Raw genomic sequence first — 13,856 nt, 5'->3', positions numbered from 1 at the left:
CGGGGTGTCGGGGAAACCAAGCTTTTCAGTTGTAACTAGTGGAAGGGGCGGGAGGGGGCCTGTTCCTTCAGTGACCACCGTGTCATAGGTCATCGAGACGCGAACCTTATCTCCGTGGCCACCCGGGGGCTCAGGTGCCGCTGTCTTCCTGTGACCTGGGGATTGTCAACCGTAAATAGACCAGCTGTTGGTACCAGATCAACCAGCACTGACGGGGTGCACAGCAAAGTTCAAGAGGCGGGAGCAGGTTATAAACTGAACGCCCTCTGATGATAACAGTGGACAGTTTATACCTCACAGAACACGCCAGCGTTTACAAAGCCCATTCACACATGCTACCCTGATACTCCTCACAGCGTTGCTGAAGGCTGGTGTTCCCATTAATGTTCCCATTTCGCAAGGGAGCAGGTTGAGACTCAGAGAGGCGAGGTCCCTTGCGCGGGATCACGTGCTGGTCAGAGGGGGAGTGTGATTCAAACCCAGTCTTTAGTTGCCTGGTTCCTCCTTCCCAGGTGGCTCTAGGAATGAGCATGAGAAGTCAGAGGCTGTAAAGTGTGGCATGGACTCGGGAGCCGGACTGTGGCCTTCAAGTCCTGTCTCTGCCACTTACGGGCTTTGTGAACACAAGGAGGACACCATATTCTGTTTCCTTTCTTTCAGTCTGTACATGGGGTGATGGTAGTCCCAACCTGATAGGATTGTTAGAAGTATTTTAATAAGTTAGCATGTGTACGAGTGCTCAGATCATGCCTGGCACACGGCGCAGGGGGATGAGCCGGGACAGTCCTCTCCTCTGACTACCCACGGGGTGTTTTAGCTTCTGCTTCCCTCGTCTGGCTCTGGGGAAGGTGGTTGGTAACCTTTATGTGTGCATCTGTAAGCCTTGCCAGGCTCACTTAAACACCAGTGTGGTTGTTATTAAGAGGAAATACAGGACCACAGGCCGGCTCTATCTAAGGCTGCTGGGAGCACCCTCTAAGTCCATGGCTCAGAGCCCCCTCGAGGGCGGGCCCCCCTCCAGGGGTCTAGGTCTACACGCGGGGCGCGGAAGCTCTCCATCAAAGGCAACGTTGGTAAGAGCCCGAAAGTAGCTGCCAGGCCTTGGCCTCCTCAGAGCAGGTACCCGAGAGGCCGGGAAAGAGAGCTGGGCCCGGAACCCCCTCCCTCTCGGTCTGATGCGGCCAGACTGTTTGTTCTGAGTGGCCAGGCCTTTCCCACCTCAGGGTGCACGGTGGGCCTTTGTCCTGTGATTTTTCAGATGTCAGGCCTCAGTACTCGCACAGGGACACGTTTATTGGGGCATAAATGCCACGCAATCCGTAGACAGGACAAGAGCTAGCTTGTTTTGATATCAAAATGGAAGTGACAAGGAGAAGGGTGCAATTTCTTTTCTTTTTTTAAAAAATAAATTTATTTATTTTATTTATTTATTTTTGGCTGCATTGGGTCTTTGTTGCGGTGCACAGGCTTCTCACTGCAGTGCCTTCTCCTGTTGCAGAGCATGGGCTCTAGGCGCACGGGCTTCAGTAGTTGTGGCACGAGGGCTCAGTAATTGTGGCGCACGGGCTTAGTTGCTCCGCGGCATGTGGGATCTTCCTGGACCAGGGCTCGAGCCCATGTCCCCTGCACTGGCAGGCAGATTCCTAACCACTGCGCTACCAGGGAAGTCCTGGGTGCAATTCTGTTCTCCTAAGGTAAGTTTGTCAGATTTAGGGGAGGTAAAAAGGATGTTCACTTAAAATAGGATTTCAGATAATGAATAATATTTTAGTGCAAGTGTATCCCATGCAATATTTGGGACACACACTAAAACGAAATTCTAAAATTCAAACTTAACTGGGTGTCCTTACTTTATCTGGCAACCCCACCCTAAGAGAGTTCCTAAACTTCAGTCATTCATATACCACTTTCACTATTTTTCCCATGTCTCTTGGCTAGCCCCACTATAATTCCTTAGCATTTTTCATAGAAGCAGCTCCCTTTTTAAACTTAAAAATGTTCATTAAATTAAAAATAACTGTTATAAGAGTAAATAGAGACTCAGTATCTTAAATAAAAATAATCCCTCCAAAAGAAGAAATACAGGAATTTCCCTGTTTACCATCAGACCAGGTTGCGGGCATCACATTAAAAAAAAAAAGATTGGGGGGAGGGAGTGGGCATGCCCAGGTAATGGGGTTCGGGCGTGGTGACATGGCCACCAGATGGCGCTCACAGCCTTTGGTCTTGGTTTGTGTCCTTGGAAATCTTGTCATTATTACTCTGGTAGAATTAACAGAAGCGTCAAGGTCTCACAAGTTTTCTGACTCGTTTCATGCACCATCATGGTTCAGAGTCGATGACATTTGGGGCAGTTACACTCACTTTTTCCCTGGGGCACCTGAGACATTACTGGGGGGCGGTCTATGCTAGAAGTTGTGGGGACACAGGCCACTCTGCCCCTCGCTCTCCCCAAGGCTATACTTTTGTATATTTGTGCTTTGGAAACTTTGAGTAAAAAAATTCTTTCACATTGGGGGGGAATGTGAAATTTGGGGGAAATACAACTTTTCCATAAAAGGTCCTTGGAACACTGAAAGTGTTTGTAAGCTCTTCTCAGCGCAATGCTTTTATTTACATGATACCAGAGATAGAACACACAGAGACAAACTTCCAGAAGGGAAAACATACGTTCCCCTCTAAGACTCCAGTGCTTTTGACAGATTTAAAATATTTCAATCTAAGCGTCAGAGTTTTAGGATTTCGGATTGCTGGAAAACTCCAAAGAGTCTTCAAACCTCTTTGATACTTTTACTACCAAAATAAATATCCATATTGTTTGTAATTGGCATAAATTCCAAGATGTTTAATGTCGGTTAAGCTGTGTAATAAAATGGGCACTGAATCATAAGAAAGTTAATAGTGCTAGGAGGAGTGATTGTTTCAAGATAATAATTTGGCTTCTAATTAGCACAGGCATATAAGAGCACACGGAGGTAAGAATTTTCTAGTGATATTGTAGCGGATCGAAGATTTTTGAGAGCAAATCATTATGCACACACCTTCGGGGACCAGGGAAAACACGTAAAGTAATCAGAACCATAAATCAACCTGCCATGTGGCTTACACTTCTGGTGGAATGCTCTGCAGGTAGTAGAATAGTTAAGAAACTAAAATGTCAGTGGATGAAACTCGATTTGAGTTCAAACCAGTGGAGCCTCTGGTTCATATATGCCTTGTTATAAAATATTCTCCTTCAGTTATAAGTGAAGCTCTAGTGGTAGGGGAGGCAACAGCATGATGCATCAGTGTAATTATTTCTAGATAATTTCTTTGTAAAAACCATTTTTTTTCCCCAGATATCGGCAGCCACTTTAAATAATACTCAAATTGTGACTTGCTGATATTCAAAGATATGTGGAAATTATATAATATTATATGTCAAATATATTTCAATTATAAAAAAAAAGGTATGTGGGGAATTCCCTGGTGGTCCAGTGGTTAGGACTCTGTGCTTCCACTGCTGGAGGCCTGGGTTTGATCCCTGGTCAGGGAACTAAGATCCTACAAGCCGCGTGGTACGGCCAAAAAAAAAAAAAATGGTATATGGGAATAATTCAGCCTCGTCCATGTACCTGAAAAAGACATGTCATTTTCTCAGGAAAGCTCTGAAATGGGAGAATAACTGAAAGGAATATTTCAACAAAATTGGGCTCAGTTCAAGAAAAAGATGCTCATTAATGTGTCAGCTACATGTCAAGGTAACTGTTTGCACTGATAATTCCTATAGGACCTGTTACTTTCATTGTTTTTTCAAAACCAGGTTCGAAGGAGAGTCATTAGTTCGTTTAAATATTAGAGCATGTATTTGTTTACTTGTTTATTCTGTCCCCCTCACTAGATCATAACAGGGGGAAGGATCATGTCTGTCTTGTTCTCTGCTGAATTCTCAGAGCCTGGAAGAGGGCATGGCATGGGATAGACACCCCCAAAATATTTATTTGAATGAATGGACGGATGGATGAATAAAGAACAAACAAACAGACACGGTCCTAACAGAGTTCTAGAAGGTTACTGGGCCCAACCTTTGCCTTCATGGAGCTTACAGTTTCCTGCTAGAATCTCCTAGGTTCACCATACACAATCTGTGTCCTTTCTAGAGCATCATTTCTAGGACTGAGACTGTGTACTTAGCATCGGTTACAGAAGGGAAAGACAGTAAACAGAGAACAAGAGAACCAAGGCCCCCAAGCACTGACTACGGTTTTTTTTCTCTCTTTTTTTAAAATGTTTATTTGCTTATTTCTTATTAGTCACCCATTTTATACACATCAGTGTATACATGTAAATCCCAATCTCCCAATTCATCACACCACCATCCCCACCCCCTGCCACTTTCCCCCCTTGGTGTCCATACGTTTGTTCTCCACATCTGTGTCTCAATTTCTGCTCTGAAAACTGGTTCATCTTTACCATTTTTCTAGGTTCCACATATATGCCTTAATATACGATATTTGTTCTTCTCTTTCTGACTTACTTCACTCTGTGACAGTCTCTAGATCCATCCGTGTCTCTACAAATGACCCAATTTTGTTCCTTTTTATGGCTGAGTAACATTCCATTGTATATATGTGCCACATCTTCTTTATCCATTTGTCTGTTGATGGGCATTTAGGTTGCTTCCATGACCTGGCTATTGTAAATAGCACTGCAATGAACATTGGGGTGCATGTGGCTTTTTGAATTATGGTTTTCTCTGGGTATATGCCCAGTAGTGGGATTGCTGTGTCATATGGTAATTCTATTTTTAGTTTTTTAAGGAACCTCCATACTGTTCTCCATAGTGGCTGTTATCAACTTACATTCCCACCAACCGTGCAAGAGAGTTCCCTTTTCTCCACACCCTCTCCAGCATTCGTTGTTTGTAGATTTTCTGATGATGCCCGTTCTAACTGGTGTGAGGTGATACCTCATTGTAGTTTTGATTTGCATTTCTCTAATAATTAGTGATGTTGAGCAGCTTTTCATGTGCTTCTTGGCCATCTGTATGGAGAAATGTCTATTTAGGTCTTCTGCCCATTTTTGGATTGGGTTGTTTGTTTTTTTAATATTGAGCTGCATGAGCTGTTTATATATTTTGGAAATTAATCCTTTATCAGTTGCTTCCTTTGCAAATATTTTCTCCCATTCTGAGGGTTGTCTTTTCATCTTGTTTATGGTTTCCTTTGCTGTGCAAAAGCTTTGAAGTTTCATTTGGTCCCGTTTGTTTATTTTTATATTTATTTCCATTACTCTAGGAGGTGGATCAAAAAATATCTTGCTGTGATTTATGTCAAAGAGTGTTCTTCCTATGTTTTCCTCTAAGAGTTTTATAGTGCCTGGTCTTACATTTAGGTCTCTAATCCATTTTGAGTTTATTTTTGTGTGTGGTGTTAGGGAGTGTTCTAATTTCATTCTTTTACATGTAGCTGTCCAATTTTCCCAGCACCACTTATTGAAGAGACTGTCTTTTCTCCACTGTATATCCTTGTCTCCTTTGTCATAGATTAGTTGACCATGGATGCGTGGGTTTATCTCTGGGCTTTCTATCCTGTTCCATTGATCTATATTTCTGTTTTTGTGCCAGTACCATATTGTCTTGATTACTGTAGCTTTGTAGTATAGGCTGAAGTCAGGGAGTCTGATTCCTCCAGCTCATTTTTTTCCCTCTAGACTGCTTTGGCTATTTGGGGTCTTTTGTGTCCCCGCACAAATTTTAAGATTTTTTGTTCTAGTTCTGTAAAAAATGCCATTGGTAATTTGATAGGGATTGCATTGAATCTGTAGATTGCTTTGGGTAGTATAGTCATTTTCACAATATTGATTCTTCCAATCCAAGAACATGGTATATCTCTCCATCTGTTGGTTTCATCTTTAATTTGTTTCATCAGTGTCTTACAGTTTTCTGCATACAGGTCTTTTGTCTCCCTAGGTAGGTTTATTCCTAGGTATTTTATTTTTTTGTTGCAATGGTAAATGGGAGTGTTTTCTTAATTTCTCTTTCAGATTTTTCATCATTAGTGTATAGGAATGCAAGAGATTTCTGTGCTCTAATTTTGTATCCTGCAAATTTACCAAGTTCATTGATTAGCTCTAGTAGTTTTCTGGTGGCATCTTTAGGATTCTCTCTGTATAGTATCCTGTCATCTGCAAACAGTGACAGTTTTACTTCTTCTTTTTCAATTTGTATTCCTTTTATTGCTTTTTCTTCTCTGACTGCTGTGGCTAGGACTTCCAAAACTATGTTGAATAATAGCGGTGTGAGTGGACATCCTTGTCTTGTTCCTGATCTTAGAGGAAATGCTTTCAGTTTTTCACCATTGAGAATGATGTTTGCTGTGGGTTTGCCATATATGGCCTTTATTATGTTGAAGTAGGTTCCCTCTATGCCCACTTTCTGGAGAGTTTTTATCATAAATCAGTGTTTAATTTTGTCAAAAACTTTTTCTGCATCCATTGAGATGATCATATGGTTTTTATTCTTCAATTTGTTAATATGGTGTATCACATTGATTGATTTGCATATATTGAAGAATCTTTGCATCTCTGGGATGAATCCCACTTGATCGTGGTGTATGATCCTTTTAATGTGTTGTTGGATTCTGTTTGCTAGTATTTTGTTGAGGATTTTTGAATCTATATTCATCAGTGATATTGGTCTGTAATTTTCTTTCTTTGTAGTATCTTTGTCTGGTTTTGGTGTCAGGGTGATGGTGGCCTCAGAGAATGAGTTTGGGAATTTTCCTTCCTCTGAAATTTTTTGGAAGAGTTTGAGAAGGAGGGGTGTTAGCTCTTCTCTAAATGTTTGATAGAATTCACCTGTGAAGCCATATGGTTCTGGACTTTTGTTTGTTGGAAGATTTTTAATCACAGTTTCAATTTCATTACTTGTGATTGGTCTGTTCATATTTTCTCTTTCTTCCTGGTTCAGGCTTGGAAGGTTATACCTTTCTAAGAATTTGTCCATTTCTTCCAGGTTGTCCATTTTATTGGCATAGAGTTGCTTGTAGTAGTCTCTTAGGGTGCTTTGTATTTCTGCAGTGTCTGTTGTAACTTCTCCTTTTTCATTTCTAATTTTATTGATTTGAGTCCTCTCCCTCTTTTTCTTGGTGAGTCTGGCTAATGGTTTATCAATTTGTTTATCTTCTCAAAGAACCAGCTTTTAGTTTTATTGATGCTTGCTATTGTTTTCTTTGTTTCTATTTCATTTATTTCTGCTCTGATCTTTAGGATTTCTTTCCTCCTGCTAACTTTGGGTTTGTTTGTTCTTCTTTCTCTCGTTCCTTTAGGTGTAAAGTTAGATTGTTTACTTGAGATGTTTCTTGTTTCTTGAGGTAGGCTTGTATTGCTGTAAACTTCCCTCTTAGAACTACTTTTGCTGCATCCCATAGGTTTTGGATAGTCGTGTTTTCATTGTAATTTGTCTCTAGGTTTTTTTTTTGATTTCCTATTTGATTTCTTCAGTGATCTCTTGGTTATGTAGTAATGTACTGTTCAGCCTTCATCTGTTTGTGTTTTTTACAGGTTTTCCCCTGTAATTCATTTCTAATCTCATAGCGTTGTAGTCAGAAAAGATGCTTGATATGATTTTAATTTTCTTAAATTTACTGAGGCTTGATTTGTGACCCAAGATCTGATCTATCCTGGAGAATGTTCCGTGTGCACTTGAGAAGAAAGTGTACTATGCTGTTTTTGGATGGAATGTCCTACAAATACTAATTAAATCTATCTGGTCTATTGTGTCATTTAAAGCTTGTGTTTCCTTATTAACTTTCTGTTTGGATGATCTGTCCATTGGTGTAAGTGAGGTGTTAAAGTCCCCCACTATTATTGTGTTACTGTCGATTTCCTCTTTTAGAGCTGTTAGCAGTTGCCTTATGTATTGAGGTGCTCCTATGTTGGGTGCATATATATTTATAATTGTTATATCTTCTTCTTGGATTGATCCCTTGATCATTACGTAATGTCCTTCCTTGTCTCTTGTAACATTCTTTATTTTAAAGTCTATTTTATCTGATATGAGTATTGCTACTCCAGCTTTCCTTTGATTTCCATTTGCATGGAATATCTTTTTCCATCCCCTCACTTTCAGTCTGTATGTGTCCCTAGGTCTGAAGTGGGTCTACTGTAGACAGCATATATATGGGCCTTGTTTTTGTATCCATTCAGCAAGCCTGTGTCTCTTGGTTGGAGCATTTAATCCATTCACATTTAAGGTAATTATCAATATGTGTGTTCCTATTACCATTTTCTTAATTGTTTTGGGTTTGTTTTTGTAGGTTATTCTCTTCTCTTGTGTTTCCCACTTAGAGAAGTTCCTTTAGCATTTGTTTTAGAGCTGGTTTGGTGGTGCTGAATTCTCTTAGCTTTTGCTTGTTTGTAAAGCTTTTGATTTCTCCACCCAATCTGAATGAGATCCTTGCGGGGTACAGTAATCTTGGTTGTAGGTTCTTCCCTTTCATCACTTTAAGTATATCATGCCACTCCCTTCTGGCTTGTAGAGTTTCTGCTGAGAAATCAGCTGTTAACCTTATGGGAGTTCCCTTGTATGTAATTTGTCATTTTTCCCTTGCTGCTGTCAATAATTTTTCTTTGTCTTTAATTTTTGCCAATTTGATTACTATGTGTCTCGGTGTGTTTCTCCTTGGGTTTCTCCTGTATGGGACTCTCTGTGCTTCCTGGACTTGGGTGGCTATTTCCTTTCTGATGTTAGGGAAGTTTTCGACTATAATCTCTTCAAATATTTTCTCAGGTCTTTCTGTCTCTCTCTTTTTCTTCTAGGACCCCTATAATGTGAATGTTGTTGTGTTTAATGTTGTCCCAGAGGTCTCTTAGGCTGTCTTCATTTCTTTTCATTCTTTTTTCTTTATTCTGTTCCACAGCAGTGAATTCCACCATTCTATCTTCCAGGTCACTTATCCATTCTTTTGCCTCAGTTATTCTATTGATTCCTTCTAGTGTATTTTTCATTTCAGTTACTGTATTTTTCATCTCTATTTGTTTGTTCTTTAATTCTTCTAGATCTTTGTTAAGCATTTCTTGCATCTTCTCGATCCTTGCCTCCATTCTTTTTCTGAGGTCCAGGATCATCTTCACTATCTTTATTCTGAATACTTTTTCTGGAAGATTGCCTATCTCCATTTCATTTAGTTGTTTTTCTGGGGTTTTATCTTCTTCCTTCATCTGGTACAGAGCCCTCTGCCTTTTCATCTTGTCTGTCTTTCTGTGAATGTGGCTTTTGTTCCACAGGCTGCAGGATTGTAGTTCTTCTTGATTCTGCTGTCTGCCCTCTGGTGGATGAGGCTATCTAAGAGGCTTCTGCAAGTTTCCTGATGGGAGGAACTGGTGGTGGGTAGAGCTGGCTGTTGCACTGGTGGGCAGAGCTCAGTAAAACTTTAATCTGCTTGTCTGCTGATGGGTGGGTCTGGGTTCCCTCCCTGTTGGTTGTTTGGCCTGAGGCAACCCAACACTGGAGCATACCCAGGCTCTTTGTTGGGGCTAATGGCAGACTCTGGGAGGGCTCACACCAAGGAGTATTTCCCAGAACTTCTGCTGCCAGTGTCCTTGTTCCTTGGTGAGACACAGCTGCCCCCCACCTCTGCAGGAGACCCTCCAACACTAGCAGGTAGGTCTGGTTCAGTCTCCTATGGGGTCACTGCTCCTTCCCCTGGGTCCCGATGTGCACACTACTTTGTGTGTGCCCTCCAAGAGTAGAATCTCTGTTTCCCCCAGTCCTGCTGAAGTCCTGCAATCAAATCCCGTTAGCCTTTAAAGTCTGATTCTCTAGGAATTTCTCCTCCTGTTGTCAGACCCCCAGGTTGGGAAGCCTGACATGGGGCTCAGAACCTTCACTCCAGTGGGTGGACTTCTGTGGTATAAATATTCTCCAGTTTGTGAGTCACCCACGCAGCAGTTATGGGATTTGATTTTATTGTGATTGCGCCCTTCCTACCCTCTCATTGCTCCTTCTCCTTTGTCTTTTCATGTGGGGTATCTTTTTTGGTGAGTTCCAGCGTCTTCCTGTCGATGATTGTTCAGCAGTTAGTTGTGATTCTGGTGTTCTCGAAAGAGGGAGTGGGAGCATGTCCTTCTACTCCACCATCTTGAACTAAATCTGACTACGGTTTTAAGCAGAATTATGCACTGAGGCCAAAATTCATCAATGATCAATTGCTTTTTTATCACCTTTGTTGAGATATAATTTATGTACAAGATCAATGGCCAATTTTAAAGTAGTTCTTTAAAACTTAAAAAAAATTTTTTTTCTTTGTTGTATTTAGTTTCAGGAGAAAGGAAGTTGACTGGTAAATCCAGACATTCTGGGTGGAGAATTTTTGGTCAAATTCCCTATTAATGAACCAGCAGCTGCTTTCAGGGTTTGATAAAGGCCTCAGTGTTTGGAACACTATGGGGTTCCTTCTCCCCATCTCCAGCTCTTTCTGGCTGGGTCTGGGTGGGTGTGAGAAGTGGTCACTGAAGCGACAGGAGTTGGGTGGAAATGCAAAGTGGGTGTGAAAGCATGAGGTGTACAAGATGGCAGAGCTGAACCCAAATCACATCACTGCCTCTCACTTGCTGTGCAAGCTGTAACGAGCTCCTGGGCATCTCTGAGCCTGCCTCAGTCTCCTCATCTGTAGAATGGCATGTGCCAGAAGACTGAGGTTTAAATAGCTAATGCGGGGACTTCCCTCATGGTGCAGTGGTTAAGAATCCGCCTGCCAATGCAGGGGACATGGGTTCGAGCCCTGGTCCAGGAAGATCCCACATGCCATGGAGCAACTAAGCCCGTGGGCCACAACTACTGAGCCTGCACTCTAGAGCCCACGAGCCACAACTACTGAAGCCCTCATGCTGCAACTACTGAAGCCCACGCGTCTAGAGCCCATGCTCTGTAGCAACAGAAGCCACTGCAATGAGAAGCCCACACACCGTGGCGAAGAGTAGCCCCTGCTCACTGCAACTAGAGAAAGCCCGCGCAGTGATGAAGACCCAACGCAGCCAAAAATAAATAAATAAATGAATAAATAAATAAGCTAATACACCAAAAGTGCCTGCACCAGGGCCTGAGCATGGTAGGCACTTAATCAAATCTAATATTGTTCTTACAAGGCTAGAAACTTGCCAACCCTCCACTCCCTGGATCTGCACTCTTCTCCACCATGCTATGCTCACTGCCCATTTCTAACTACCCGGGTGGCTCTGCCCAGGCTCTCCCTGAGAGCTGTCACCTGTGTTGTGACCCCAAGGCCCCGACCCACTTGTCTCTGAGCCCTACCTGGTCTTTCAAGCTCTGGATCTCTGTCTGTTGGGCATCGTCCTCTTCATGCGGAACCTGAACCTTGGGCGGGATCACCCTCTCCTTCTGCCTGGAGGCGGCTGTTTCCAACAGCTTCTGGCTCAGGTTGGCCACTTCGTTGTGCAGGCTTGCTATCACGGTGTCTTTGTATTTGGATTCAAGTTCAAAACCTGAGAGACGGCTGACTTCTCTTCCCAGCAGCAGAATTATTTCATCCTGGGTGGAGGCCAGATGGGAAATTTACTAGGTGTGGGTCTGGGTATAAGGCTGAGCCCATTTAAAGAAATACAGGAAAAATACGGTATCATTCTTGGGAAGGTGAGGGCAGGCAGGGAGGGAAAAAGCAGACTTTCAAGGCTGTCTCTGTCGCTTGGAAAATCTCACACAGACAAGAATTTGGTTAAAATGAGTACTTGTATATAGACTCCTGTAATGGATGTCTATACCTCACAGGTACGGAAACTTTCCTTTCCCCGAGAATTATACTTTCATATTAAGAACAACCATCCCACTTGGGAACTTTTGTTGCTAGAAAGTTTACTTATAATATTTTCATTTATAATAGTCAGCCTAGCACACTGGGGACCTAGGAAAGGTAATCAGGAAAACAACATTCTGTTTGACCACATTCTGCCTATAATGAGGGTTATTTTTTTTTAACTTAAAACGTTCTGAAATATTTGTTTTCCCTTTCCTCTCTTCTAGTACTTCCTGCCTCTTTTTGCTATTCATGTATGAATTTGTTCCAGGTGACTGAATCTGGAAAGTAAATGAGACAGGAATGGTGATTTCTTTGCGTGGGCTCATGTAAACTTTCGGCTGGAAAAACAAAATTGCTGCTAGACTTTACCCACAGGTATAATTAACCCTGTCCTCCGTCTCTCCAGTGAAAAAGTTCTGCAGCCAAAGAATTTGTTAGGTTTTCCAAAAAAGGAAAAAAAAATCCCCCAAACTTCTCACCAGAAGTTATCAATAAAATGTCAGCAAAACTGAAGAAGAAGAAGAAAAGTGCCCCAGAGGCCTTTTCCAAAGCAGCCACAGGAGGAGGTAAACGGGCAAGTTCTAGGCCAGCTCATTCCCAGGGGAGCCATCCAGTCAGCCTCACGACCTGCTAGCTCCGTGACCTGGGGAAGGACAGGGTCTCGCTCATGAGAAAGCCTGTCTGACATCGCCAACTACTGCCAGGGGCCTTCCTTTGGGTCCTTGTGAACGCTGGTGGCCAAACTTCAAGAGAGAGCACCAGACATGTTCCCTACGCCTGGGCAGTTTCCCCTGTTTCACCCTGTTAGGATCAGCCAGGTGCTTATTCATTTTTCATGCAACAAACATTCATCGGGCAGCAGCTAAGTGCCAGGCCCCGTGCCAGTGCTGGAATATAAGAAGTTTGCAGAGGGCAGCGGACAGCCGTGGGTTCTGCTTTCCTGGTGAGGGTCCCCTTGCCCTTCTTGGAGGGAGCGTTCCTCCTTCCCTGTGGTCTGGGTAGGACTGTCAGTCATGTGCCCTGCTCCTTCCTGTCCCACCTCCCCGTGTGCATGGGGCCCAAGCTGGTCAATCAGAAATTTCACACATCGATTACAGAGGGAGAGGATCTTGCCTTCTTCTGGATCACAAGCTTTAAATATGTAGGCTTGTTTGCCTGAGTTTGTCTTTTCTAACACACAAGGCCAGCCTTATGTAGAAAGCCAGACTCTGAGGGAAACAGAGGGGAGAGATTGGTAGTGGGGAGGTGTTCTGACAACATCATTCAAGCTCCTGGATCTAGCCATACCTGAAGCTAGCAGCCCTTTAAATTTTCCAATAAGATGAGCTAATAATTGCTCCCCCTCAAGCTACTTTGTTTATTGTCACTTGAAGGAGTCCTGGCAAGTCAGGGTAAAAATAGCTTATAAATAGAAAAAATTATTTCTATTATAAATAGAAAAAATTATAAATGGCTTATAAAAATTTTCTATAAATAGAAAAATTTATAGTGGTTGCACTATATTTCCAAGTTAAAATTGAGGCAGGTTGAAAAATGGCTACAAATACTTTGCAGCTTTGCCGTCCAGTCTATTTCCCCATCCTCTAGTCTGGGCTGGCCCTGTGACTTGCTATAACCAACTAAATGGAGTGGAAGTGATGCTGCATGATCTCCAGGCAAGTTCTAACAGGCTGTGCAGCTTCTGCTCTGGCCCCCTGGGAACCCTGAGACCACCGTGTTGTGATGAAAATCCACATGCAGAAAGGGGCCCACCAGTCCAGGCATCCTGGCTGAGGCCCCAGATGTGGGAAGGAGGCCAATGGAGACCACCAGCCTGGCCAAGCCAGCGGCTGACTGAGCCTGCATGAGTGAGGCCAGGGGATGCGAACAAAGGAACCTTCCAGGTCAACCCATAGATTCTGGGGAATAATGAATTGCTGTTTTAAGCCACTAAGTTTTGGGGTGGCTTGTTACACAGCGATAAATACAGAATCTGAGCGTGGCTTCTCGCCTTTCTGCAACATTTTTCAGAGTCTGGTCCCAGGATGCCTGAGTTGGAACCCCCTGCCTCCTGAAGTTTTG

At 42.8% G+C, this 13,856-nt stretch overlaps 1 protein-coding gene across 1 annotated transcript in view; it reads right to left on the bottom strand.

Annotated features, from left to right (window-relative positions):
• Nucleotides 1-13,856, bottom strand: part of FHAD1 (forkhead associated phosphopeptide binding domain 1) — a 133,520-nt gene that overhangs the window by 72,722 nt on the left and 46,942 nt on the right. The window contains exon 6 of the mRNA XM_079928530.1: nucleotides 11,294-11,530. Within this exon, the coding sequence (XP_079784656.1) occupies nucleotides 11,294-11,530 (237 nt within the window). The remainder of the gene's footprint in view (nucleotides 1-11,293; nucleotides 11,531-13,856) is intronic.

The sequence above is a fragment of the Stenella coeruleoalba genome, assembly GCF_951394435.1.
Source record: "Stenella coeruleoalba genome assembly, chromosome: 1".
Classification (NCBI taxonomy): Eukaryota; Metazoa; Chordata; class Mammalia; order Artiodactyla; family Delphinidae; genus Stenella; species Stenella coeruleoalba.
The sequence above is the reverse complement of the archived record's forward strand: the minus strand, read 5'-3'. Positions and strand labels throughout refer to the sequence as shown.